The 27,216-nt window shown below is 51.5% G+C and overlaps 11 protein-coding genes across 11 annotated transcripts; 5 read left to right on the top strand and 6 right to left on the bottom strand.

The window, feature by feature from the left end:
• Nucleotides 1-155: 155 nt before the first annotated feature.
• On the bottom strand, nucleotides 156-954 carry PpBr36_05640 (uncharacterized protein; the record flags this gene model as incomplete). Its single annotated transcript, XM_029892793.1, has 3 exons — nucleotides 156-224; nucleotides 307-545; nucleotides 777-954. The coding sequence occupies 3 exons, from the start codon at nucleotides 952-954 to the stop codon at nucleotides 156-158; spliced, it is 486 nt and encodes a 161-aa protein (XP_029746078.1).
• Nucleotides 955-1,867: 913 nt separating this feature from the next.
• PpBr36_05639 (uncharacterized protein) lies at nucleotides 1,868-3,157 on the top strand (the record flags this gene model as incomplete). The annotated part of the gene is made up of 4 exons (XM_029892792.1): nucleotides 1,868-1,885; nucleotides 1,956-2,040; nucleotides 2,112-2,380; nucleotides 2,447-3,157. The coding sequence occupies 4 exons, from the start codon at nucleotides 1,868-1,870 to the stop codon at nucleotides 3,155-3,157; spliced, it is 1,083 nt and encodes a 360-aa protein (XP_029745854.1).
• Nucleotides 3,158-5,080: 1,923 nt separating this feature from the next.
• PpBr36_05638 (uncharacterized protein) lies at nucleotides 5,081-6,823 on the top strand (the record flags this gene model as incomplete). Its single annotated transcript, XM_029892791.1, has 1 exon — nucleotides 5,081-6,823. The coding sequence occupies one exon, from the start codon at nucleotides 5,081-5,083 to the stop codon at nucleotides 6,821-6,823; it is 1,743 nt and encodes a 580-aa protein (XP_029745853.1).
• Nucleotides 6,824-7,637: 814 nt separating this feature from the next.
• PpBr36_05637 (uncharacterized protein) lies at nucleotides 7,638-8,563 on the bottom strand (the record flags this gene model as incomplete). The annotated part of the gene is made up of 2 exons (XM_029892790.1): nucleotides 7,638-8,290; nucleotides 8,407-8,563. 2 exons carry the CDS (start codon nucleotides 8,561-8,563, stop codon nucleotides 7,638-7,640), a joined length of 810 nt encoding a protein of 269 aa, XP_029745856.1.
• Nucleotides 8,564-10,226: 1,663 nt separating this feature from the next.
• On the top strand, nucleotides 10,227-11,975 carry PpBr36_05636 (uncharacterized protein; the record flags this gene model as incomplete). Its single annotated transcript, XM_029892789.1, has 2 exons — nucleotides 10,227-10,287; nucleotides 10,372-11,975. 2 exons carry the CDS (start codon nucleotides 10,227-10,229, stop codon nucleotides 11,973-11,975), a joined length of 1,665 nt encoding a protein of 554 aa, XP_029745855.1.
• A 2,376-nt stretch (nucleotides 11,976-14,351) lies between these two features.
• On the top strand, nucleotides 14,352-14,813 carry PpBr36_05635 (uncharacterized protein; the record flags this gene model as incomplete). The annotated part of the gene is made up of 1 exon (XM_029892788.1): nucleotides 14,352-14,813. The coding sequence occupies one exon, from the start codon at nucleotides 14,352-14,354 to the stop codon at nucleotides 14,811-14,813; it is 462 nt and encodes a 153-aa protein (XP_029745858.1).
• Nucleotides 14,814-15,744: 931 nt separating this feature from the next.
• Nucleotides 15,745-17,715, bottom strand: PpBr36_05634 (uncharacterized protein; the record flags this gene model as incomplete). Its single annotated transcript, XM_029892787.1, has 1 exon — nucleotides 15,745-17,715. One exon carries the CDS (start codon nucleotides 17,713-17,715, stop codon nucleotides 15,745-15,747), a length of 1,971 nt encoding a protein of 656 aa, XP_029745857.1.
• Nucleotides 17,716-18,766: 1,051 nt separating this feature from the next.
• On the bottom strand, nucleotides 18,767-19,822 carry PpBr36_05633 (uncharacterized protein; the record flags this gene model as incomplete). The annotated part of the gene is made up of 4 exons (XM_029892786.1): nucleotides 18,767-19,006; nucleotides 19,073-19,360; nucleotides 19,431-19,623; nucleotides 19,698-19,822. 4 exons carry the CDS (start codon nucleotides 19,820-19,822, stop codon nucleotides 18,767-18,769), a joined length of 846 nt encoding a protein of 281 aa, XP_029745860.1.
• Nucleotides 19,823-21,198: 1,376 nt separating this feature from the next.
• PpBr36_05632 (uncharacterized protein) lies at nucleotides 21,199-22,056 on the top strand (the record flags this gene model as incomplete). Its single annotated transcript, XM_029892785.1, has 3 exons — nucleotides 21,199-21,690; nucleotides 21,756-21,934; nucleotides 21,993-22,056. The coding sequence occupies 3 exons, from the start codon at nucleotides 21,199-21,201 to the stop codon at nucleotides 22,054-22,056; spliced, it is 735 nt and encodes a 244-aa protein (XP_029745859.1).
• Nucleotides 22,057-22,518: 462 nt separating this feature from the next.
• PpBr36_05631 (uncharacterized protein) lies at nucleotides 22,519-23,400 on the bottom strand (the record flags this gene model as incomplete). The annotated part of the gene is made up of 1 exon (XM_029892784.1): nucleotides 22,519-23,400. The coding sequence occupies one exon, from the start codon at nucleotides 23,398-23,400 to the stop codon at nucleotides 22,519-22,521; it is 882 nt and encodes a 293-aa protein (XP_029745862.1).
• Nucleotides 23,401-24,502: 1,102 nt separating this feature from the next.
• Nucleotides 24,503-26,046, bottom strand: PpBr36_05630 (uncharacterized protein; the record flags this gene model as incomplete). The annotated part of the gene is made up of 4 exons (XM_029892783.1): nucleotides 24,503-25,555; nucleotides 25,629-25,754; nucleotides 25,826-25,935; nucleotides 26,031-26,046. The coding sequence occupies 4 exons, from the start codon at nucleotides 26,044-26,046 to the stop codon at nucleotides 24,503-24,505; spliced, it is 1,305 nt and encodes a 434-aa protein (XP_029745861.1).
• Between the last annotated feature and the right edge of the window lie 1,170 nt (nucleotides 26,047-27,216).

Genomic DNA, 27,216 nt, shown 5'->3' with positions numbered 1-27,216 from the left:
TCTCATTTTTAGCTGCCCCTATGTCGCATCATTTTTTTTTGGTGCGTGTAAGCAGCCAGCCCTGTTTGACCGCCATCCCATAACATGTGGGAAAAAATGAAAAGCCCCCAAAAAATAAACCGCGCCTTGAATGCCGTAAAAGAAACCCTGCAAATTTAGAACTTGGCAAAAGACTTGACGGCCTTGTCAGACCGCGGCTGAACCTTCAGAACGTTGAATCGGACCTGTAGTGTGCAGGAGCGCGTTAGCGAATCTTGTGTTATATCCAAGGCAGTTCAATTTCTTAGCGGTTATGACGCGACATACAGTCTTGCTGAGAGGCCTGCACTGGCCGACGGTAACGTGGTCGCCCTCCTCGACACGGAAAGCCGGGGAGACGTGAGCGGCGAGGTTCTTGTGGCGCTTCTCGTAACGGGCGTACTTGGGGATGAAGTGAAGGTACTCCCTGCGGATGACGAGGGTACGGTGCATCTTGGTGCTGATGACGGTGCCGTTCAGGATACGGCCACGGATAGAGACGAGACCGGTGAAAGGGCACTTCTTGTCTGGTAGTATCAAATGCTTCTGGTTAGCCGATCATTCGCGCAATTTGCAGAGTTTTGTCCTCTTCTCCTGTTTCCTGTTGTTCCAGCTGCTCTTGCATCTGCTTTTTCGACGTTTGTGATTCCACATCCCCGCCACCATTCGACTCTTCATGGAGAATCTCAATGCCAGCAACCAGACAGCATCTTATTTCCTCTTCTACACAGATTCCTGGCTCCCGAGTCGTCACGTACCGATGTACTGGCCCTCGATGGCAGTCTTGGGCGTCCTGAAGCCCAGACCAACATCCTTGTAGTAGCGGCGACCGCCCTTGCCCGGCCGCGCGGACTTGACCTTGGTCTTGGAGTTGAGGAAGATGTGAGGCTGCTTCTGGAAAGCCCTCTCGGACTGGACGGTAAGTTCGGTGGCCATGGTTGCGGTCTGGGGGTGTGTCGTCGGCGGATGGTTGTCGTCGGCCTTCGTTCGCGATAGTCGTAGTCGACAGTCAATTCTGATGGCCTTTTTTTTGCGTGGAATTTCGACCAGATTGTGTGGGAAAGTGTGGCACGGACCAATTGCAGCTCCCCTCTTCGCCAACTTTGTTCGCCAATCAACTCGATCGTTGGGGCCCACACAGAGACCCCACCGGGCCAGCTTGAAGGTTCAAGCCTACGTAGCTGAGCGAAGAAGCCGACTTGTAATGTGGCATTGCATTATTTTGAGCATATGGTCGGTATAATTTGTGTGAAACTCTTTGCAAACCTACCTTGATCTGACTGAAGCTGCAGTTTTGTTTTGGCTTGCTCTTGCTTCTAAGGGAGGGGGGAGGAGAAAAAAAAAAAAAAAAAAAAAAAAAAAAAAAGGGAAAAAAGCGAATGTTTGGAAATTGTATTACAGTGGTTGCCTACAATTTACCCAAGGCGTTTAATATGTATGAGTGATTAAATTAGAAATGCTATTTATGTCACCCATCTGTCAAGGTCGGTGGCACTTCGACTTTGGTTTGATAAGGTCCGACCGACACGCAAGCACTTGGTAACCGTCCCGTCCCCAGCCAATCCAGCTCCCCATCCGCTGGAACCACCCTAGATGACTCGAGGTGACCTGCTGCCATCACATCCAAACTTCAGGACTGTGTCCTCAATGCCCATCCTAGCGCCAAACTGATTTTGTATTCGATTTTGATTTTGGCCTGATTTCGATCTCGAGTTAAGAGAATCGCAAGTTTGGCTTTGAGATAGGTGTTCCCAGCAGCACTCGGTGCTCTACGTCTTGTACAACATTCGCAACACATCGGCATCAACGAGTTCGAGACTCCGCATCGCAACCCACTACTTCGCCCAAGATGGTCGACTCTTGGAATGTGAGCTGCTTTCTTCTATCACATGTATCTTGCCAATGCAGGGTATGAGTGCTAACTTTTATTACAATAGATATTCAGAATCCTGGGAGATTGCTCCCACCTGGCTTCGAAATGCATTCTCATGTTTGCGATACATAGGAACAGGAGTTCCGAGGGTATGTTCGCCATCCCCTACGCCATTGCGACGAAGTAATCATCGTGACAACTAACACAAACTTCTTGCCAGGTGTTTCCCTCATAACACAGATCCTCTACGCCGTGGTATTCTGCACGAGATATCTCGACATATTCCGAGAACGATATGCGTGGAACCTGTTCTTCAAGCTGTTCTACATAACATCATCGCTTTACATTGTTGGTATTATGCAATGGGTGTATCCCAGGACGCGTGAAAGGGAGGTAGCGTGGAAGCTCGGCGCGGCGGTGTTTGGCGGCTCGCTTGCTATCTCTCCATTCGTCATGATGATATTGGAAAGCTCGTGGAGCATTAGCACGGTACGCAATTTTGTTTCTTTCTAGTCCGCATAATACGGGTGCGACAGAGCTAACAAACCGTGGCAGTGGCTCTGGGACTTCTCGGAGATTCTCGAGTCTGTCTGCGTGCTTCCCCAACTCCTCCTCTTGCGACAAACCACGGTTCCAACCGTCATCGACTCTTACTACCTGCTGACCCTCGGCTCTTATCGTGCGTTGTACCTGGTGAACTGGATTCTGCGATCGGCAGACCCAGCAGGCAGGCTACCCAATGCCGTCTCTGTCATCTTCGGCATAGTCCAGGTTGCTCTCTACGTGGACTTTGCCTGGGTTTACTACACGCGCCAACGAGTCAAGCTCCGAAATGGAGGTGTGGTTGATGCTGACGACATGCGACGGGGTTGGCTACTTAACCGCATCTTTGGCAACAAGCATGTTCGAGTCGACGAAGAGGACGAAGAGAATGCGCCTGGTCTGGGAGGCCACGGTGCCAACGGAACACAGCCTCGATCTTCGCGTGCGAAGTGGGGCGCTAGGGGCATTTCTATCAGCGCCGACGACGGCGTTCATGAGCACGAGCAAGGACGTTCGGATGGCGAGCACAACATTGATGCGTCTGTTGATCCTGATGCGCGCATGAAGGACCCGGATGAGCTGGCGAGAGCGCTCGATCTTGACGACGATGATGATGACGATGACGAGAATGCCCCCTTGGCTGCGTCCTCGGCCGCCCCTGGAAGCAGCAGCCAGGCTGCTAGTAACGCGAGTGGAGTCCGCAATGATGAGTGGAAGGATTGAGCGAATGGCGACATCAAAATGTGCATAGGAGTCATGTAAGATGCTGATGTACCTCATTCTATGGGGGTATTCACTGGCTATCTACCAGTTGCGCCAGTATGCGCAAAGTTTGTTTGCGATAGCATCTCTAGCCATGTTTTTGGGGGAGCTTTTCTTGTTGAGATCGATTTGTTTCATGTCTTCCAACCTTGGGAGTGTCGGTGTTGAGCCATGTGTCCTAATAGCTGTTATCCTTTCTGTGCATCTACGTCTAGAACTAGACTAGACCGAAGTAGAATGAAATTCACGCATATCCAAGAGTCAAAATCTAGACATGGAAGCTCTGGTGAAATCGCCGCGTAATCTCACTTGGTTAAAAAAGGAGAAGAAATGGACCCTTCACTGTGCTTGCCTATTTCGCGACCACGTCCTAAATTTGCAGTTGCCAACAAGCCAACAAGTTTTCAATTTTGTGTGCTGTTACACAATAAGCAATATGTACATAGCTACGTGCAGTAGGTACATACCTAGGCTATCAAGGTACGGCACTGAAGTTAGTGGCTGCAGTCTGGTTCCATCCCATGCGGCTAAAGCGATGCATCTCGTGGGACCTTGCGCTATTTTGGCCAACAATGTCACCTTGCTCTCCATGCAAACTAGTCCCGACAGCCCGACAGCGTGTTCTCCGGGGTTTGTCTTCTATTCCTTCTTTCGGCTTTATTTATGTTTACTCTTGATGCCGTGTGATCAGGTCGTCGGTTCACAGGTAGCGTCGGGGTTCAAACTCCCACCCTTTGAGGGGACAGTCTGCAACCCCTTGACAAAGTCGGTGACATACCTACCACCTGAGCAAGCTGAGCTACTTGGCAGTCGACACTAGGGCCCCTGGCGATCGTGGGGTTTGTGGAGAATTTACCGAAGAGGTCCCACCTGCCCGTGGGCGGAATGAGGGGGAAAGGTCTTTCGTAACTCCAGGTACATGCAGTACTACGGTCCATGCAAATGCCACGTGAGCCCTTGTTTGATGGTGCGCTGGCTTCGTCTTTGGTTTGCGCGGGCCTGCATGTTTATTCTGGAATGGATGACTTGCATCTTTCCCGCAAACTTTTTTTTTTTTTTTTTTTACCTTCCGAAGGGTTTGCTGCCCTGGGAACGGACGAACAAAATCGCCTTGGGTAGCAAAAAAGATGAGGGCTTCAGTGGTAAAACAGAGGGAGGGGTTTAAAGACAAAAAGGACCTTACCCTAATCAAATGAACTCATGTCGGGTGTCTTCTATCTTCTTCAAGAAGGAGCGCTCATGGGAACATAGTATTGGCACTCATGATGGATACCTAGCAACCATCTTCCGACGGTGAAGTTGACTCCAGTCAGTCGGCTGACTTGAAACTTCCTCACTGTCAGACAGCATCCACCCCATCCTTCCAACCCGACCAGGTAGGGAATGCGAATCGAGGTTTCTTGTTGGACCTTGGTATTGGTTGTCTTTCTTGGCTACCTATTCGGCTTAGCTCTCTTTTATTTTATTTTTTTCTTCTTTTTNNCCCCCCCCCCCCTTGTATAGCCAACCACCCACTCCACTGCTGAGGCATGAATCTATAGGCGTCTCTTGTTCATATGTCTTATATTTGCCTACATTCTTTTCCTTTTTCTTTTTACTACTCTCCTCTGAACTGGGAATTTTTCACGGTTGCCTCAAGTCCGGGCTAGAGATACACTAAGGATAGTCCTCTTCGAGCTCCTCCTCTCCAGGAACCTTCTTTTTTTTTTTGTCCATGGACATACGGGTAGCTCCTAAATTCAGATGACCACCCTACCGGTTATGCTTACGCATCTGCTCATCTCATCTTGACCTGCTGCATCCACACTTGAACTCGGTTTTTATCCCATCAAACTCGATTCTGTCAGCCTCCCTCGAAACCTTCCCCATCCCACAGAGCCTAGCATGCGGCCAAGTAGAGTGTGGAGCTGTCTCATCGCTCTGGTCTCTCAAAGGCCTGACCTGGCGACTGCTCTCGCAACACCGTTGGAAGCGAGGGACTCGACGGCGAACAATGGCACTCTTGGCCTGGCCAGGGCCGACCCTCGCCTTCTTGACGAGGTGGTGAACGCCCTTGACACTCTTCAGAGGGAGTACTACGACAACAGCGTGGGGACATGGCCCTCTGCCATCGACTGGACGGCCGCCATCATCGGTACGCATGTCACGGGCGCGTTGACTTCGCTGTCCTACGCAGCGAGGGACAATGGAAAGGCGCAGGAGCGAGAAAACCTCATCGCGCTCTACTTTAGCCAGGTGATTGCCTTTTACTACGGGCAGGATCATGTTGCCATCCGCGGCCAGGCCTTTGACGACATGCTTTGGGTTGTTCTTGGGTGGCTGGATGCGGTGCGATTCGTCGACCTGCACACCCAACTGTACTTTCCCGAAGGTGTTGCGATCGGCAATCCGCCGCATATGCCTCTGCCCGGGGATCAGAGCGTTTTCAACCCACGCTCGCCCATTCGTTCCTACTTTGGGAATGCCTGGACGTCGGCATTCGCCCACCGAAGCCGCGTGTTTTGGGATCTAGCTGAGCGCGGCTGGGATGATAAGTACTGCGGCGGCGGCATGAACTGGAACCCTCGGCTGCTGCTTTACAAGAACGCCATCACAAACGAGCTTTGGGTCGCGGCGAGCATCAACATGTACCTGTACTTCCCAGGCGACAGGAACAATTCGCCTTTTATCACCAAGTTTCCCAAGGGCCCGCACCTCAAGATGCATCTGGACATGGCGGTTCGTGGCCACCAGTGGCTGCGGGATGTAGGCATGAAGAATGGCCCCAACCAGATGCCTGAGGGCCTCTACATCGACGGCTATCACGTATCTGGAATGTCAGATCCTAAGAGCGTCAATCGAAAATGCGACCAGCGTAACGACGCTGTGTTCACGTATAACCAGGGCGTTATCCTCTCGGGGCTGCGAGGGTTGTGGAAGGTCAAAGGCGACGAGAGCTTGGTCAACGAGGGCCACGAACTGATCAAGTCTACTATAAAGGCCTCGGGCTGGGATCTGAGGAAGGACAAACCCCTCGACAGAATCGGAGATCTGGAGCCGGGCCAGCTACCACCATGGCGCGGGCTTGGTCGTGCAGGCGTCCTGGAGGACATGTGCGACGTGGCCGGCGAGTGCTCCGCCGACAGCCAAAGCTTCAAGGGCATCTTCTTCCACCATCTCGTGGCGTTTTGTGTTCCCCTCGAGGCCGGGTCCGACTCCTTCGTCGCGCGTCACGCAGATGAGTGCCGGACCTACAAGGCCTGGGTCCTGCACAACGCCAGGGCAGCAAGGGCTACGCGGGACGCTAAGGGTCGGTTCGGCATGTGGTGGACGGTGGGCTTGCTGCCGAACATGACGACCGCCCAGGTCGAAACCAACCGGCCGACTTTCTGGGGTCCCAAGAAGAATCATAAAATAAAGCTTGATAGCGACTCCGAGATGACCGACTACCGCACATACGGCGTCCCCAACACCCCAAGGTGGCGTGGGACCGACGCCGTGGGCAACGACACCTTTCCCACCAGTCAGCCTCACCGCGAACCCCCTAAGAGTGATGATCCAAACGATCGCGGTAAGGGGCGTACGGTGGAGACACAAGGAGGCGGTTTGGCTATCATGAGGGCAGCTTATGAATTCTCAAGCTTTTGACATCGTTGTGGTTGACGGCGTGTTGTTTTGGCATCGGGGGGCATTCTCTCTTTTATGATTTGATGAATTTTTTTTTTTTTTTCTCTTTTTTTTTCGTTTCTTCTTCTTTCCAGGAGGAGGGGTTTGATTTTTGGATATTACGGCATGGCCTTGTCAACACCAGCTCTCAAGTCGTTTGTACATAACATGGCAGTGGTAAAAAAACTGCCTTCAGCACACACGCCACACGACAAACTTGGATATACCCTCGCTGTTCTATAGGTGCAGTTATTTCTACGACTAAACATGAATGAATAACGAATAGTTATTACAGTAGTTTGCGTTTTTTGCTAAAGGCGTTCATATCATGTCTTGTCAGTTGCGCAATGTCTCAGATAGCTACGAACGCCAAGTGAGCCAATCGCATGAAAGATAGCTATCGTGGTGAACTTCAAAAGGCTCACAGCTAAGGTATAGAGCAGTGAAGGGCCGAGAAGCCAAAGACGAGCCAAACTTACATCTGAACCTTGCCGCACTGGCGTGTTTTTGGAAAACTACAAAAGTACAAGAAGAGGCGCCAATCCCAGCCATGCCGCACAGGATGCCCACTCGGGGGTCCCATTTTATACCACCAGTAGAGACAGGAAAAAAGCCTACATAAAGCCGTGATAAACCAAGAAGTGATGTGCGCGGCGGTGCACCATCTTATACAAGAAAGAGGGTCATGTAACCAAGAGATATAGGACAAGGCCAGAGCCCCTGCATGATTACAACGCGGAAAGGGCGAGCTTGGACATGAAGATAAAAAAAAAAGAGATAAGGCTATAGTGCCCCATCACTCCAGAAATCGTCTCTCAAACTCCTTAAACAGCTTTGGACTGATTTCGTCACTGCTCATGCCGTTAACTTCCCACAAAACTCCCTTGCGGGCGTAATGCTCCAGCAGCGGCTCACTCGTCTCCTGAAACTTTTGGAAGCGCTGTCGGTACACCTCCTCGCTGTCGTCGGGCCTCCTTACAAGCGGCTCGCCCGTGACGTCGTCGTGGCCGGGAACCTTGGGCGCGTTGAAGGTATCGTTGTAGACCCTGCCGCTCGGCTCGTGGACCCAGCGCCCCGAGATGCGCTGCATGATGACCTCAAAGGGCGTCCTGATGCTCACGGCGAGATTAATGGGCACGACTTGCTCCAGACGCTCGGCCTGCGCCGCCGTACGCGGGAACCCGTCCAGCAGGAATGATGCGGCGGGGTTATCCGAGAGTCGGGGCGGAGGCCCTCCGGTATTGTTTCCCAGGAAGACGTCGGTGTCGTGGCTGAATGCGGACTGATCGGCCACCGCGGATGCGGATGCAAGCGTCATGATGGAAGAGGCTTTGGTGGCTGGGTCGGCGAAAAGCCAGCCTCGCTTATTGAATTCATTGCTGATGAGACGGAGGATTAAATCGTCAGATACAAGACCACCGGCTTTCATGGTACTTTCGACCTTGATGCCTGTGGATTCCGAGGAACCGGAGACTAGTCAGTACGCAGAGCACATGGCGGAAGCAAGCCAGGGACGACAAGGCTTCAAACAACATAGGCTTGAACTACCTAGGAAAGCGACCTACCAAGTGGCGTCCTGCTTTTGACATTGTTGCGAAGTAAGTCGCCGGAACTGATGGACGACAGCTGCGGGAACCGCTGGAGGAGGCGTTCCGACTGAGTACCCTTCCCCACTCCGGGCGCACCAACGAGAATGACGCGCGCTGCCCTTCGGAGGCGCATGTTATGCACTTTTTCGATGGGCTAGAGCAACCTTATTTTGTTTCCCGCCAGCAAATTGGAATGGCGCGAGGCAGCGAGTGATCGCTGTGACGGTCGAAAAAAAAAAATGGTTCAGAAAAAAAGACAAGTGCCGATCTTCCGGACAAGCAAGGAGTGGGCACGCGAGGTCCGGAACGAGGACTCGAGGAACCGTCTTCCAAAGGCCGGTCGAATAAACGATCGACCTTTGGGATGGCGGGTTGATCGTCTGAATGGGTTCAGATAGAGTCCATCATCAGCATAAATAGATATTGGTTTTTGTTGAGATGTATATGTATAAGCGTGTCTTCGTTGTAGCCCCGGCTTGTGGGGGGTTCGTGCGTTGGATTTGAAAGACTGATGATGTCAAGTGACAAGAGCTTGGCTAGACCGAATAGCGAGCGGCTCCCGGCCCTGTGTCAATGTGCGATATGGAGCTATTGAGCGGTCTCAATTAGCGGCTTGATTTCCTGGAAGATAATTGAATAGATTTTCAAATTCCTTGGAGGAAAAAAGAACAGAGAACAGGTCATCTTACAGCAACTTTGACTTGCCTTGGGCTCGACTTTCAGTCGCCGGCTGGAGATGGAAAAGTGGCAATGGAGCTCCGTCGCATACTGCTAAGTACCTCAGTACCTACCACGACCCTTATTATGTTTGTCCGGACCGGACTCGACTCGGAGTTCAAGCGTTCGCCTATCTGCACGGTGGTGGCGGGCCCCGAAATCGCACCACTCCACAGTGCATTAGCGGGTCCTGGTAATTCAACAAAAAAAAAAAAAGGTCTTGGTTTCTACCCGTATTAGGCTTGAATTAATTATGCTTCTACTGTTAGGAGCCAGTCAGCTTGGCTTCTCTCTGCTTTTGCTTTGCTGTATTTTACAACGGTAAAGACCCCTTTTCATGCTCATGCAAAGTTACTTGCCTATAAGGTATCAATCTGATTGGAGATCTGTCAAACATAACATGCCATTTCGGATCATTTGGTAGTGCCCCTCAGGTTGCTGCTGTCGATCCTCCCGGATGAATGTCCGACCATCAAAGAGTGATGCTTACATCACGTGTTAAGTCACCTGTAGTAACTGCTCAACAAGGCCCGCAGTAATGCCAAGTATCTGTCGCCGTGGTCCGGCGTGGCAAGGTACCCGCCGCTCATCACCATCAGAGCATGCTGCATCCCTGCAATAACTCTGCTGAAAAAGATACGGAAGTGTCTCACCACCTGGGACCAATTGCACGAGTGTTGGAACTCTCTTCATTACCTACCTACCTTACCTTAACTCGTAGCTTGCTATACACAACTTAGCAACCCAAGAGACCCTGGTGGAAAATGCGCTACTAGAGTCTAATAACAACAACAACAACAACAATAACAACGACAAAAGACTTGCGCAGATGAGCCATATATTTTTTCCATCATCACCTTGTACAACAGATTTCTCATACACATTTGACATTCATTTTTTCGCCCGTTAAACTGTTTAGAACTTAGCAAGACGTGCTGTGTTTATTTCCCGCGATTAGGGTGCTGAATTTAATCCCCCACTTTCCAACGACGACGCCATCTTCAACGACTCTACTGCGGACCTGCCTACCCATCACTTTGGTACCTGCTTGATCTCAAAACGGTCATCACCCGTCAGCCATGAGCGCCTCCGCATCCGTCGCACGCCGCGCCGTGGTCATGAACCCTTTGGTGGGCAATGGTATGCGCCATATTCTCTTGTCAGGGTTTAAACTGTCAGCCGGCCACCTTGACGCTCGCTGACTGACTTGACATCAAACTTCAGGCCGCGCGCTTCCACGATCAGTCCTCAGGGCCTCCCAGGCTCATCTCGGTCGCCATTCTCGAAACCTTGCTCTGCAGAACCCGGCCATCGCACTGCTTATACCTGTGCGGAGCCTCTCAACAGATACGCACACGTCCACAAGAGGCGTTTCTTCGGTCCCTCCGCCCGGCTTCAATGCAGAGAAGGCTAAGAACCCGCTCCCAAAGGAGGAGAAGCCAAAGGACAAGGATGCTGCCGTGAAGGCACCAGTGCCAGTTGATTCGGCAGCAGCCAAGCCTGTCGCCGTTGCCGAACCATCCGAAAACTCGGCCTCGCTTACAGAACTAGCAGCCGAAAAGGCAGCCGAGAAGAAGGACGAGCCCAAGAAGGAGGAGAAGAAGTTGACACTAGGTCAGAAGATTAAGAAGGAGGCTCAGCACTATTGGGACGGAACCAAGCTGCTTGCCGCTGAGGTCAAGATCAGCAGTCGCCTTGCATTGAAGATGGCCGCAGGCTACGAGCTCACCCGCCGTGAGAGCCGCCAGCTTCAGCGAACTGTCCAGGACCTCGGTCGCCTGGTCCCATTTTCGGTCTTCATCATCGTCCCATTTGCGGAGCTGCTACTCCCCGTGGCTCTCAAGCTCTTCCCCAACCTTCTGCCCAGCACGTACGAGGGCCAGAAGTCGAGGGATAAGAAGACGAACGCGCTTAGGGCCACCCGGAAAGAGGTCAGCGACTTTTTGAGGCAGACGTTGAAAGAGACGGGTCTTCCTGTAACGGTGGCGACCACCCAGAGGGACGAGTTTACAAACTTCTTCCGCAAGCTCAGATCAACGGGCGAAAAGCCGACGGCGGAAGACGTCATCAGGGTCTGCAAGATTTTCAGGGATGACTTGACGCTGGACAACCTCTCAAGGCCGCAGCTTGTGTCAATGTGCCGTTATCTGAACCTGAACACCTTTGGCACGGACATGATGCTCAGATACCAGATCCGCCACAGGATGCGACAGATCAAGCGCGACGACAAGGCTATCAGCTACGAGGGCGTCGACAGCCTGACTGTCTCGGAACTGCAAACAGCGTGCCAAAGCCGCGGCATCAGGACCCACGGTATCTCCCCCGCCAAGCTTCGAGAGGATCTGCAGACGTGGCTGGACCTTAGGCTCAAGTACGGTGTGCCATCGACGCTGTTGGTCCTGAGCAACGCCTACATGTACAGCCAGAGCAGCTCATCAGCCGCAGCGGAAGATGGCGAGGTTTCGGGCCAGATTGAGGCACTGACGGGCGTCTTGTCATCTATCCCCGAGGAACTTTTCCATGAGATTGAGTTGGAGGTGCACAACGCCGAGGGCGCGGCAACGAACAAGCAGCGCCTCGAGGTCCTCAAGGAGCAGCAAGAACTGATTGAGGAGGAGAACGAGCAGAACCAGGGTAACGAGGAGACAGGTCTGGCGACACCTCGCGACATTGATGACATTGACGAGAAGGATGAGCGCGAGATTCAGGTGGCCAAGCAAGCCGCGACTGAAGACCTCGAAGGCGTCGAGAAACAGCAGGTGGGAGACATGGTTGAGGCAGAGCAAACTGCCTCGGCGGCAAAGACGAGCGAGAAGAGCGAAAAGTAGAATGCGACATGAGAACAGCATCCTGCATGCATCCATCTCCTTTGTATTTTTTGGGGGGTTTTTGGTTTTTTTTTTCTATTCTCGATAAAACGTGTCTCTTTTTTTTCTTATTCTCATTTTTTCTTCAGGGGGGAACTCTTCTCTCTCGGTGTCTTATTCACTTCTTTTTTTTTATCGCTTGACTGGCCTGTTAGTGGCGGATGTGTTCGTGTGTTGTCGAGACGAGGCCACCAAGGCAGGTTATGTATGTACGTGGAAACTATTGCATGGAGTCAGGAGGCGGAAATCAGGATCCAGACATAGATGGAGAGAATCTCTACACAAAAAACTCCGCTTATAGAATCGGCACTTGAGCCATTATTTCTAGTATATTCTGTTGTTTCCGGCGGAGTCTGGGTGATACAGGAGCAGTTCTGTTTCTTGTCTTGTTTGGGAGTCGGCTGCTGAGTCTACAGCAACTTACATGCCAACAAAGTAACTCGTGTGTTGCCATCACCACAAGCGAACGACGGTGCGCAATGCATGCATGGCAGCCTTAGCAGCTTACTCGATTACCCAGATAGTCCAACCAGCATATGGCATTTTCTTATTGAAAGGAAAGCTTTCAGTCGACAGCCAAACATAACCTTGTTACGCTACCTGATTGGACAACCAGATTGACATGGACGTCTAGTTGCGACTCTTTGTAGTCTTACATTGGGCTTCTGCTGGCTGTCTATTGATTTGTTTCACTCGTCCAAATGATGTTATTGTGTCCAGCTCTCTGTAATAATAACCTGCCTGCCTTGTAGTGCCCGTACGCGGTAGGCGCTAAGTTGGCCAACAACTAATTCAGGAGTATTTTGGAACTACCAAAGGAAAAGCCAACGAACAGTTTTTTTTTATTGTTATTCTTTGAACCGCGCGTGTCTTGTTTTGTGAATCGGGTGTGCCCAAATAGCGCATTGTACAACAACAACTCGAGCTGAACACGGGATGGGTTGTATCGGTCGAGGGTACACCTGCGAGCGAGCGAGCGGTGAGAAGCCTCGCCGTCGGGATTTGTTTTCTTTTTTACAGCTTATTATGTACAGCTTATGTACAGCTTATGCAGAAAGGTCGCCCGTCTTACGCGGTACTTTTCAGCGTTGATTACGAGTGGGTTGGTATATTCTTTCTTCATTATGGCCATATTCTTTTTTTTTATCAGTCGTGGCAGGGCCAGCTCATAGTCATTCCACTGTCACTTATACTGATGTGTGGCTGAGGGAGTGACTTATCACGCTTCTGGATAGTTTTCGACCTTTCCTAGTCTAAGCCTCTTCGGGCTTGATATTAGTTCATAGCATCGGAGCTGAAAGGTGAGCTTGCGGCCAGGCCGAACAACCTTTAGACAAAAAAAGACAAAAACGCTAAGACCCTGACCAGCCCTACCGGCTGGCATGCGTGATCCAGAAATACTTCCCCGCATCGTCTAGTGTCGCTAACTGGTTGAGAGGCTAAAGAAATGCCCGTCGCGGAGGGGGATTTCTCGTCACTGGGCTGAGCCGCCTCGATTCATAGAAACGGCAAATAAACTAAAAGTGCCGGGGCGTGGGGAATCCCTCGGGAGGGACAATAGGTGCAGGTGAGAATCTGACAGAGCCTACTGTGCCTTTGTGCTGCCTCGCCCCGTTGCAGAGAGTATCGAGGGGATGGCTGACCCTCGGTCCGAAGACTAGCAAGGCCAAGAAAGCTGAAAGAGAGAGTAACAAAATATGTCGCCCCGTCTCTCCGCCCCGAAAAACAAACATCAGCCCAGTGTCTTCGGGTCGTGATGTGTCCATCCAGAAGCTAAAGGTCCTGCAGGCGTTGGAGATGTAGCGAAGTGAGAAAAAAAAAAAAAAATGAAGGGTGGCCTTTGTTGACATGGCCCTCCCTCTTGTTCGATGATATGCCCTAATTCGGGCTGGCATGTGTTGTAACCTCGTATCTTGGAGCCGGCATGGTTTAACGGCGCCGGCCCATGATATCTTGGTATCGAAAGTAGGGGTGGAGGCTTGGTGATAGGCTGACCCCAACACAACACACCACGTTCCAGCTCAGCTCCCGCTGCGATACGAGCCCAGGTGGAGGAAACCTTGTGACGAGCTTCGGTGAGAAGTGTCGTGTCCTATGCTGGTGTAGGTCTTTGGAACCGGAGAGCCAACATGATGCTCATGTGCTTATTGTATAAAGGACGAGGGAAATCCCTTGACTGTAATCATATCATCGTTCTGTTTATCATCACCACCATCATCAACCTCATCTGCCTTGACTACAAACACGACAACAACGAACCACATCACCACTACCAATACCATCTACAAAACCTTCTCAACCTTCTCCTTTAAAAGAAAAACCCGCCCAGCCGCCAAAATGCAGTTCGCCAGCACCATCATCTCCCTCCTGGCCACCGCCGCCACCGTCCTCGCCGCACCCGTCGAGGTCGCCGCCGCCACACCTCTCGAGGCCCGCGCCTGCCGCACCGTGGCCGCCTCGCCCTCGGGCGTATCGGTGTCCAAGAACGCCCCGCAGTGGGTGAGCTTCGGGGTCCCGGCCAACGCCGTCGGCGCCTGTGAGCTCAAGGCCGTGTTCCCGGCCGGCTTCCCCATCGCCGGCACCAGGCCCCAGGTCAACGTCATCGATGTCAACGGTCCCGCCCCGGGCGCCATCGTCGGCACCGTCACCTTCACCCCGGGCACCAGCACCACCGTCAACTCCTTCGCCTGCCGCCAGGACATGCAGTACAGGCTCGAGATCGCGAGCTGGCAGGCCCAGGGCTCCGTCTCGTACCCGGCCCAGCCCGGCACTGGTCTGATTATCAACTATGGCTGCTAGATGGCCTTCTTGTTTCTTTTCTCTGCTTGTTATTCTTCTTGACGCTTTTATTCTTCTTGACGCTTTTATTCTTCTTTGATGATGAATGATATATGATTGGATGACGTGGAGGACGTTTGGGGCACTCTTTCTCGCTGGATTAATACTTCGATTCGGACACCCTCACTTGGGCTAATTTGTTTTCTGCCCCGAGTTTTCTTTGACGCAATCTCTCATGTTTCCTCTTTAATCCTCACTCCTTTTATAATCCCAAATACCTTGGTTCAGCTTTCCTTGATAATTGAATAAAATCGGGCTTTTCACATATAACCGTTGCCTTCCTACTCAAGTGTGAGGTGACGAATGGCATCGAGACATGATGATTAGCAACATCATATCGGGAGAGGGAAGCATACTGGAGAAGATTGGCTTCAATCATGTACCATTTCCGTTGGACAAATCACACGAGTAACGAGGCCAGGTAGACAAGCAGCAGAAACGGTGGTATTTTTATATTAATGTTACCACTTTTTGGTATCAACCCCAACTCCTTTGGTATAGAACCTTTGGTATAAACCCCAACCTCCATATGATAAACAATTAAACCCTTCAGAGAAGCAAAACAAGCAATCGAGAACGAAAAAACTGACGACTGAGAGAAGACAAAACAAAAAAAAAACAAAAAAAAAACAGAATTGAACAAACAAAAAGAAAGGTAGAACCAATGAAAAACAAGCAAAGCCAAGCAGCTTCTTTTATCCCAAACAAAACGCCACGCGAAATTTTTTACCCAAACCAAACGCCTGTTGTCCTGTAACCCAAATGCGCCTAACAATGCTCCCAAAAAAGAAGAGACAAAAAAAAGCAAGCCAAAATCAAAATGTCAAAACCAAAAGACAAAATCCAACAATGCTATGCCATGCCATGTCATGCTAATACCCAAACTCCTTGTTCATGCAGTCGTACCAGTCGTGCTCGTCTTATCATCATACCACCGGGTATAGGTGACCTGAGTCTTCCTTGCCCGTTTCTTCTCATCTTGTCGCGGCTGACTCTTCAGCTTGAGTACTTCTTCCTTGAGATCCTTGTTCTCGCGGTGCAGCTTCTCGTTTTCCTTTTCGAGGTGGACGTGATCTTCCTTAAAGGCCCTGAAATGGACAAACACTTCCCTGTGATCCTTCTGAAGGCGCTCGTAATCTTTAATGATAAACTCGTGGCTCTTCTCGGTAGCCACATGAGCTTCTTTCTCTTCTGACAACTGTTTCCGCAGCTGCTCCACCTCCGCCCTGAGCCCTGCATCCTGCTTCTGACTCTTCTCGGTGAAGATCCGAACTTCTTTTTCCATGGTCACCTGTTTGCGGAGTTGCTCGACCTCAATCCTGAGTCCAGCATCTTGTTGCTGCGATTCGTACATGGACTGGAGCTGCTTCGTCGTCTCCCCGAGGGCAGCTTGAAGTCTCTTGACCTGGTCATCCAGGGCATCGGCGCGGTCGTTGGCGTTGTCACAATCGGTGACGAGCTTCTTGTTCTCTGCGGCGAGCTCGGCCACGCGGTCGTTAGCTCTATCTGCGTGTGCCTGTAGCTCAATGTTCTCTTTCTGCAACAAGCTGTTGCGCTCGCGGAGGGCGAGATTCTGTTTTTTGAGATCGGCAACCAAATCATCCTTAGTATCGTTTGTCGCCTGTAGCCGCATATTTCCTTGCTCTAGCAGATTGTTCTGTTCGCGGAGCATGTTGTTGTGATCTTTGAGCATGTGAACTTCGTTGCGCAGCTGCTCCAATAGATCCATGATCTGCCTCTCCTCCTTGGGCAGCTTCTTATCTTGATATAAGGGTGTATTTCGAGCCGGGCGTATCTCGCGAATATCTTTCGCTTTGTGCTCGCAAAGCTGAAGCCCATCTAGCATAAGGTTTTGGATATGATTGTTCTGGGCTGTGTTCTCGGCTCCACCGGCGCCGAACCCAAGTGAACTAGGAGGTGTAGATAGTGATCCTGAAGTGCTTCGAGATGTAGGATCCGAATGGTCTCGTGAATTCGGCCTCGATGCAGCTTCCTGCGATGTGGAGCTGGGCGCATCTCGTGAATCCGGCCTCGAGGTGGTATTGCGTGAGGACGAGGAGCTAGTAGTATCTCTTGAGGGCGGCCTATAGCTGGCATCGCGCGAAGAGGAGCTGGTGGCATCTCGTGAGGCGGGCCTTGTGGTGGCATTGTGTGAATGGTTGGTGGAATCGCGTGAAGCGGGCCTTGATGAGGCGTCGCGAACGGTAGAGCTTGGTTCATCGCGATAAGTGTGCCTCCTTGTGGTGGTTTCGCGAGCTGTAGTGATGTGAGCATCACGTGAAACGGGCCTCGAGGTAGCCCCGCGTGACGAAGTGCTTTGGGCATCTCGTGATACTGGGCGTGAGCTGGAGAGGCTCGCGGTGGTGATGTTGACTACTCGCTTTGGCCTTGAGCCCGCAGTCGAGTTTGTGTTAGAGGATGCGGGCTTTGATGACTGCTTGGAGGATACAGAAGGCTCGCGAGGCTGGTTGGTTGCTGCAGAAGGTTGATAATAGTCACGTGCCGGGAACTGAAACTCCGAAGAGTCGCTTCGTGATGAAGCTGGTGTTGGGACTTGTGATGAGTTGCGAAGACGTCTGGCGAAAGCAGCACCGGCCAAATTTCTCATGGGCTGAAGGTGTTCGGAACCAACTGTAGGATCGGAGACTGCACGCGCGCGTGAAGGCGATGTGCATTCGGCCGAGACGGCGACGCCAGTCCAGTCGCCAGTCTCGATGGCGTGGTTAATGCTCTCAGTCAGTGACTCGAAGCCAAGGTCACTCTCGGTCAACGTCTCGCGGCTAGCTGCAGACGTTGCAGGAGAGAAGGGATGACGTTCGTCAAAGGCTGTTGCCCTTAAGGCACGTCGAGAATGACTAGCCATTGCGATTATTGATGGCAGGTTCAATGGAATGTTTGAAGATCAAGATGTGAGAACGCGTGGCGTCGTTGCTTGATGGATTCAACGGTTTGGAAGTTGTTACTGGATGTCAAAAGCGTGTATTCAAGTAGTAGCAATCGAGAGGATCAATTATCGGAATCTAGACGATCAAAATTGATAGCAGTTGAAGCAGAAGTTGATGTTACAGCAGTAAGTTGTTTGGAAATCTGGAAAGTACGAAGCGTTGGTGAAGTGGCCGAGGGTTGGAAAGTGGGAGAAGTTTAGCTGATTTGTTTTGTTTACCTTGTCGCGTCGCCCGGAAGCTAGCTAGCTCGAGTGGGGCGGGGCACCTTTTGGGTTACCACATATTCACGTCACCGCTGCTGCACAGCCCCCCTGTTACGCGCTTTTCCTAATGCGATTGCTGGGCACCATTCTATGGCGCAGCAAACCACCGCGTCGCGAAAGCCTGTGCGGCAAGTGATGCGATTGAGGGGTGCGAACTGCGGGTTAGGGTGAATTGTGAGCAACTGAAGGCCGCATCGAAATATCTCGAGAGCGACAAAAACATACAGTTGACGTTGATGGTACATAGTACCTCTTGTAATAATACAATCTCGATCAAAAGTGACCGGCCCAGCCCTATGCTGCAAGCTTGAAGCTTGCGTTTCTGGACTGGTTATCTCCTGATCTACTCAGCTTGCCCTGGAACAAACTATAGAGCAATCCATCGATATCGTGCCTTGAAAGTGGCTGCAAACGGATATTGTTGCGCAACTCAGAAGATGGTATGTATGGATAGCCTTTCAAAATAGCTGAAGCTAATGCGGTTTGAGTCTTGCACCCACGCCTGCCGTTTCGCCCGGGCCCTTCAAAATTTCCCTAATGCCACAGCTTGGTCTACATAGGTAATTCTGAAGATTTCATCGTGCGTGACATGCCCTTTTATTTCAAGGTCGATGTATCGTTTATTCTTATCTTCACATCAATCGGGAGGAAAACATTCCATCCGTAGTTCTTACTGTTATCCATGCCCTCCCTGCCAGCTGAGACTCTACCTCTCACCAGCCAAGCGTCTGCTCTGCACCTCGCCCAAAGCCTTGGTGCCACTGATGAATGTGGTGAAGCCAACAACACCGATGAGGGGCAAGATCTTGAACAGCTTCCACCCGCTGTAGTATAGGAAGAAGACCCCTTCCATCGCCAGGATAGATCCGAAAAAGGTGGCATGCGACAACGGGGCTGCGCCGAGAGCCTTTTGCAAATGGTTGAGGTTCGCCCCGAGCATGGTCCACTATAGCGATTCCTTGTTAGCGTTTATTCCTAATCCCAACTCCATACGGACTTGCAATGTACGTACGCCAATGAACAAGACCGGCACCGTGGCAGCGACAGCGGCAGCGAAGAAGAGAGACACGACTTTGGGCGGGGATTTGGGGTCCGGGCGGAAAATGTGGCGAATTTCAGGCTTCTTTTGGTACCGGACAGGGGCCTCAACCTCGGGAGCCGGTGAGTTCGGGTCCTGCACAAAGTTGATGGTGAATTGCGGAAGGTTGACACCGGGCGAATCACCAAAAGATGCGAGAACAATGTTGGCTTGAATGGGCTCTTTCAGTGCCAGGAGTTGCAGAGGTACGTCCTTGTAGGCCTAGGGTTCATCCAGAGTAATTAGCCAACGTCCTTGCCAAGCAAAGCAGTGGTTGTTCGTGCTGACTGACAATCTGAACCATCGCCTTTCCATTCTCCTTGACGGTCATTGGGAAGGGAGCCGAAAGGCCTGTTTTGGTGCCAGACAGAAGCACGAATGCCTGATGCGGGCGCTTGGCCTTTCCGCCATCTTTGGCTGTGAGGACGATCTTGAGGGAATCGCTGGCTCCAAGCTGTACGGGCTTTGTCAAAGGTGAGTCAAGCCTGGAGTGATGTTTGTCAGATAAGGCAATAAATAAGCGCTGCGTAGTATGGTTTAGAGGCTGCTGTGTTCGTACTTCTCTTTCAGGCTATCGGCGCCCTTCTTCGCAGAGACGGTTATGCTCGCATCATGAATCGACCAAGTAGCGACTGCCTGGGACACCCCAGCTGCTAGCAGCAGTATCAATCTCGAGAGTTGCATTATGTCGTCGTGAACGAATCCAATTGAGTTGTTGAGTAGCTTGCTGCTTATGTGGTGAAGCTCTATAATCGGGACACCTTTTCATCGTCTACCGCACAAGGTAACGTATGGCAGGCAAGCTCTCCAAACGGGACGGGCCTGTTACGTGGCGGAACTGAGACCCACTTAATCTGCAGAGCAGCACCCAATTAGATGCCACTAGCATCACCCCAGACTCATTACGTTGCGACCTGTTACTTGCTCCGTCTTTGACCCCCAGGAACCTTTGAAGTTTGACAAAGGAATATGTCCTGCTACATTTTATTCAGCATCATTTCACAAGTAGCATGCTGCCTGTTTGCCAACCCTAGCGCTAATGATAACCGTCAGTAACATGTTCTGAGCACCAGTATCATAACAATAATATGTATCCAGTGTAAATTACTATCTTTGGTTCTCAGGTAGGGCTGACGGCTTAAAATGAAGCAAGCCACTGAGGGATCAGTCAAGCGTATAGCATCCAGCAACTCAGGGCTCTGCGTACTGGTATCACCGATGAAGTACAATGAAATGCCTCAGCCACTGATACTACGGACATCTGCTTGAGGTGCAAGCAATGTAGCACCATAGCCTCATATAGCCTCATAACGTACACATGAGCCAACGCCAAGGGAGATCGTCTATGTAAAGTATACGCGCCTAAGGTACCTGAGCAATCAATTCCTTACATCAATTGGATTGCTTCTGTAAATAGTTAGAGATACTTTAGGAAAGGACGTGATCCAGTAACAACCTGACGGTCCGAAAAGGTAAGAAAGATATTTCCTCTGTAAAATCAGGAATGTTCTTCGCGCCTTCTTGTCGCACGATCCTGGACAATAGAGAAGGAAAAATACAGCTCTACAGGGAAGAGAGAGAGAGAGCTCTTCCTTGTACCTAGGTAATTTGCTAGGTTGTTATGCCCAGCATTTGGATCGACAGTCACAATGCAGCGTCTCCCCCAAAATGGTTTCACCCAAAGGAAACAAGAAGAACCACGAGCCTTGCATACTTGATCTGTCTAACATCCGCTACACGACATTTCAATCCATGATTTAGCACTTAAAAACTCGAGACGAAACGGTCGCGCACAGCAGACCAAGTTCAAGCTTCCTGATATACATCATCCGAGCGACTCGGCGACGAGAATCCCGGCAGCTCCAAGCTCTCCCATCTTGAACCTTAATCCGACATCAGTGGCTCGGCCCAGCCACCCACGACAAGAACCCAGCGGCGTTCTCTCCATAGCCATAGAAGAAACCTATCACTGCCACGCGGCAGTCGGCTGCTGTACACTTCTGCGAAACAGAAAATAACTCAGTCATCCAGGCGCGATTGTGCGCTTCTCTCATGGCTGCATGGCGACCGAGGTGACAGCCTCAGCGCCGGGCGACACTGCGACCGCGACAGCCCCTCCTCAATCGTCTTCTTCCCCTCGCTCCCCGTTGTTTGCCGACGCCAACGTCGACGATCGAGACGCGGACCTTCAGAACGATGCAGCCCAGGCTGCAAGTAGAAGCTCGCCCGTGCAATCTCCAGTAGCAGCTCCGCCATATTGGTCGCCCAGTCAGAGCAATCCGCCGCGATTCTTCGGCGACCACGGCGGCAGCGGCAGAGCAGTGCCGCCCCATAACGGTTCGACCGACAGCTTCGCGCCCACAAATGCCATCGTGATGCATGACAATGAGACGGCCGGGGAGGATGCGACCCCAGAGCGAGTGTCTGGTCGTGATCGCAACCGCGCCTGCTGGGCCAAGAGCGTATCTGTGACCGACTATGTCATCGTCAACAGCAGCACCACCAACATCGGGGCCTTTGTGGTATGGAATATCAGGGTCGAGACTTTGAGCGTGTGTACAACTCCGCTACCATCCAAAGCTATGCGAATATGCTGACCAGATGACTGGCTTGCTAGGGTTCATACATGAATATAAGAAAGCGCTACTCAGAATTCGACGACCTCAGACACAAACTAATGATGACCTTTCCAAACTTCGAGGCTGCTGTACCGGTCTTGCCGCCCAAGAGCGTCATTGCAAAGTTTCGACCCAAGTTCTTGGAGAAGAGGCGCTCGGGGTTGCAGTACTTTCTCAAGTAAGACATACTTTTCCCTACCTTTTTTCCTTTATACCATACTGACTTGAGATCGCAGCTGCATCCTCCTGAATCCGGAGTTCTCCGGATCGCCCGTGCTGAAAGACTTCCTCTTCTCCTGAATGGTGAGGAGTGAACTGCCGTGTATTGCACAGAAACGCAGGCGGCAACATAATGGATTCATCCCAGGGTCGTGTCAGCTACGTTAGTGATTAATTTTACAAGACAAAGTCATGAGGGCCCAGTATCAAGTTGAATACGGCTTCAAATGGCAGGCACCCATCATGCCATTCATGCCACCATCGGGAACCTGGGTTCCATAAATGCGTATATGGCGCAGCTCATCGGCATTCTCGCATTCATTGGGCACAGCTTGTCTAGTTAGACAGACGAAGCCATGCAGTGAAATATCAGATCATACACCGGGAGACATACAGAACACCTTGGCAAAAGAAGGATGCTATGAGCAAACATTCATAGCAATGGGTCAAATAATCAAGGAAAACAGTTTATCTAACATCGCTTTGCAAGTCCTAGTGCTACACTCGATACATATTGATTCTTGTCAGTGCCCCTCTCAAGGTCTATTCGCTGTAATCGGTTGACTTTGCAGTGTCCTCCCACTCCTCCAACAGCTTGAGTGTATCTTGGCATTTCTTCCTGATGACGTCGACAGCATCACTTCCCAGGACCAACCTCGGTGGGATTTCCTTGCCCTCAGCAACCCCCGTCCCTGTCAAGACGTCTACCGTGACCTTTGCCCCCTTGACCACGTCGCCCGGCTGCTTGTTGTTGTAAAGCTCCAGTGCCGTCTTGTACTTGCCGACCGCGGTGTTCTCACCGTAGACATCGCTCTTTGGCTCCGAGGCCTGCACGCGCCTGTTCTTCCCGCCTGTCGTGTTGAGGATTTCGGTGCGGAAATAGCCGGGCTCGATGACGCATGCGGCGACACCGAACTCGGCCACCTCCTCGCGGATCGCCTCGGTGAGGCCCGAGACGGCCCACTTGGTACTGCAGTAGTGGGCGCACGCCGCGCCGCCGATCCAGCTCCCCAGACTGCCGAAGTGCGCAATGACGGGCTGCACGCCGGCAACGGCGCCGCCCGCCACCTCCCTCAGCCTCGGCATCACGGCCTTGGTGATGTTGACTGCCCCGAGCACATTGGTCCGGAAGATGGCATCACTCTCAGCCGCGGTCGCCTCCTCGACTGCCGCCTCGAGCAGGTAGCCGGCGGCGTTGCATACGTGGGTCACGGTCCCCATCTCGGCCACCTTGGAGGCCAGCTCCGCGTCCGAGGCCGTCACGTCCAGCGCCATCGTCTTGGCGCCCAGCTCGGCCAGGTGCTTGAGGGAGTCGGCTGACCGTGCCGTCGCGATCACGTTGTGGCCTCGCGAGAGGGCCTCCTTGGCAATGGCTTCGCCAAAGCCCGAGGAGGCGCCTGTGATGAGCCAGGTAGGAGTGGACATGTTTTTTTTTTTTTTTTTTTTTTTTTTTTTCTTTCCCTGGTGAATTGAGAAGTGGTTTGTGGAATTTGGGAGTTTCGTGGGATTTTTAATTAGAGAGTTGCAGATGTACTATTAGTAGAAGACGCTGTTGATTAGGGCGAATGGCAGATGAGATGTGGTAGATCTATTGTCTGAGAGGATTCTGGAGTATCATCACATCGGCTCAGCATTGGGGGGACATGGCTGCTTCTTATATACTTCTATCCTCCAAGTGTTTTTCGGATATATCCTGCTTTCGATTTGTACCCGACCTTTAACTGTGTTACTTTTTCCGTTATAAGTAACTGTCCGGTATATTGCGCATTTTTGTGGCGTTTTTGTTCGCCAAGCCTGCAGTTAAACATGGAGTCTTGCAAGGCTTGCAACGTATACTAGGTATGTAAGGTCATGGATTTGGCACTTTCGACGTAAGCAGTCACCTTGTTATCGGCAATAGACACCCCGAATATTTAGTCAGCCTACGGGTTTCCGATTGTCAATCACCTATCGCCGATGCACAACTACTAACACCGATCGCCACACGTCCTACCGCTCCTGCGTTATTACGTGACATCGTGTAAAAGTTCGTTCGCATTCAAGAATTTGGAAATGTCTTGTTTTACTGCTGATGGAATTTTCATGCCACCGTTTGATATCGATTATGTTGTGAATAATTACTAAGAAGACTAACCTGTACTATCTCGGCCCATCACAGACAAAACCCAAAAGCGAATGCAAGATGGGAATTACAAGCAAGTAATGCAAAGCATAATAAATAAAGCCCACACCCCTTGAACGCCGACCCGTGCATGCGACCATTGCGAGCAAAGCACCATTTGATCTGCCGCGAGCCCCCAGAAGTCTAGAGTGAACCTGTCCAAGGAGATGTACATATGACGAGTTCCATATGAACGTATTTGTGGCGCCCCCGCTCGCAGTACATGCGATCCTTCGGAAGGGCATCGGGCGGATATTAAATCTTCGCGAAAAACAGAAAATGAGAACACCCAAACCGACCATATTAAAAACAGGCAATTAGTATGGGAAAATAGTATCATGCGGTGGCAGACTCCACATCCAAGAATCATTGCATCTTCTTGCCGTTCAAGGAGTCATTGGCAGCACCGTTGCCGTTGAGAAGAGGCTTAGTCTGCTCCAATTGCATCTTGCGCTTGTTCTCCGCCTGCTTCTCTTTCGGAATCGTCAATGCGTTTATTCCCAAGAATTCACAAATGCTTGTGATGACAAGGTATGCCCAGCGCGAGTAGACCGCCGCTGCGAACACAAAGTACCCCCATAAGTACCCGAGCTCGATCTCATGCGAGACAGGCTGGAAGCCGAACCTGGGCAGGTTTACGAGGACAGCGCCACCCAGAAGCGGCCACAGCATGACGGTCCAGTAGGGAAACGGCTGGCGGGTCAGATGCGCGAGAATCATCTTGGTGGTCATGCGCCCAAACACAAACGACATGGTGCAACAGAATAAGACGATGTGGTTGTGGCTGCGAAGAGTCGAAAAGGGCGAGTAAACCCATGCTCCGATGGAAAGCGAATAGAAGAGCAGAGGCGTCCACTCTAAGAATACGGGCGCAATGGCCTGGCCCCTGCTGCGGCGTGCGATAGCAACATGATAGATGCAGGGCGGAATGTGAGTGAGGACAAGCGAGCTGATGATGATGCCAATCCAGACGTCGCGGATCGAGTAGTTGCCAACAATGTCGGCATAGCCCATCAAGTACTTCTCCCCGAAAAGATCAATCAAACGTTCCGTCCAGATGCCCGGGCCGTAGTAGCCCGAGAGGATCATAATGGTGCAGGCTATCAGGATGCCTTCGGTCGGCCCGTTGATGCGGCCCAGGTAGAGCGTGTGCGAGTGGTACGTCTCCCATGTTGAGAAGAACATCGGCAGGCAGGGGCAGAGAGCAGTGAAGACGCCGGACTTGGACACACCGAGACCCATGGCTGCGGTCTCAAGCAGACTGGCCAAGGTGCAGTTGAGTGAGTCTATGCCATGGTCAAACAGCTCGCCGAGTCCGCTAGACATTCCTGTACGCCGAGCCTGCTTGCCATCCAAATTGTCCAACGTCTGGTACATAAATAGACCGAAGGCGAAACTGTAGTAAAGCCATGACGGACCCTGAGAAGCAAGAAATTAGTGTACTGCGATATGGGCAGCGGGGGAAGCTTGGTATATGCATATCTTGACGTACTGGTCCCTCCAGATCTGGCATATATACGAGTAGCAAGCCCACATTGCCGAGAATGAACATGAAGCCAATTAAAGTGACCATGTTGGGCGCGAGCCACATGGGCAGCAGCTTGACGGCGGCATTCCACTGTGCGCACGCACGTATAAGCAAGTATTAGCGTGTGCCTGGAGGCGGAGACGGGACGGTTGCGCACGTACGTAGGGCTGTAGGATGTATTTGGAGATGGGCGATTTGTCGACACTCGAATACTTGTACGACTTGAGGTGGATTAGTGCGTCGTCCGAGATGCACTCGGCGGCGGCCGTTTCTATACAAAGTCGTCAGGGACCTGCTGTTAACACTCAATCGCTCGACAACCTGCACAGACTCGCTACACTGCGACAGGAGACCACCAGGACTTACTACTGTCGGTGGGCATGATTGCGATTTTGATAAGGCACACAGGGCGCCAAGCGCAGATTAAAAACAGATGCGCAAGTGTTGCGGGGTGATGAGGAGCTGGCGTAAAGAGCAAAAAAAGAAAAAAAAAAGAAAAAAATAAAAGGAAACTTTGCTAAGTTGCTACGAGGACATCCTCCTTGTCGGGAGACGTGATGGTAGATATTGAATTCCGCACTTCGGCCTCGAGGGTTCCGTTCGCTGGTTATTCGGCGCCCTAGTGAGGTTTCCGATCTAGTCTAGATATGCACCTAGTCTATGCTGGATGGAAAAACCGGTGGCCACGACAAAGACCACGTTGTTTGGCGTCTGCCGTGATGCTGCAGATCAGCAAAGCGTCGAGGGGCGGACAAAATGACGCGCTATTGCAGCTTCCACATGCGATGACCCAGATAATGGGCTCGATGCAATTGCCCTTTATTTCTGGTTCTTGATTTTCGCAAACGGGCCGTTTTTGGACGAGTAGGTGGGTGTCCTCCACGGTGCGGTTGTGTGTGGGTGAAGACAGTAAATCGTTGGACAAGGTAGCGGTCGGCGCCAGGGCACATGCAAGATATGAAGGCGGACCACCTCGATCCTGATGAAGAAGGGTGCAGCTCCGCTAAAGCTACCCTAAGCTAAGGTCCCTACCTATCGAAAGGAGGGGCGGCTTTGGCCGGAGGTCGGGGCCTGCAGCTTGGAGAAAATATGCGGGTTCAAAGAAAAAGCGAGCCCGTTTCAACCCAACAAAGACTGACCACAACCTGTGTGTCTTGCTCAAGCCCACCTCCCCTTTTAACCCTTGTTTGTCGATTGGATGAAGCATGGGCTGCTCATCGACCATAGATGAGCACACCTCACGGAACCCTGCAGTTTGACTTGTATCACTGATCATAATGACGTACAAGGACTAAATCAAGTTACTTGGGGATTCTAGACAAAGTAAAAAAAAGCACTCTGCAGACGATTGTTTCTTTTTCCTCTTTTACTCACTGCTTGCTTGACCTCATCGATTGCACCCGCGCCCGTTGAGATCTTTCGCGTGTCGCTAGAATATAAAAAAAAAAAAAAAAAGACTGCAAGCCTCATGAGCAGGGGTATGACTCTGACATGTGAAAATCGTTCGTGGCAGTTCTTGTCATCCCGTGTAACCCTAAGATTGTTCAAAAAG

Source organism: Pyricularia pennisetigena (genome assembly GCF_004337985.1).
Source record: "Pyricularia pennisetigena strain Br36 chromosome 4 map unlocalized Pyricularia_pennisetigena_Br36_Scf_6, whole genome shotgun sequence".
In the NCBI taxonomy this organism is placed as follows: Eukaryota; Fungi; Ascomycota; class Sordariomycetes; order Magnaporthales; family Pyriculariaceae; genus Pyricularia; species Pyricularia pennisetigena.
Note: the sequence above shows the minus strand (reverse complement) of the source record. Positions and strands in the feature narration are given on the sequence as shown.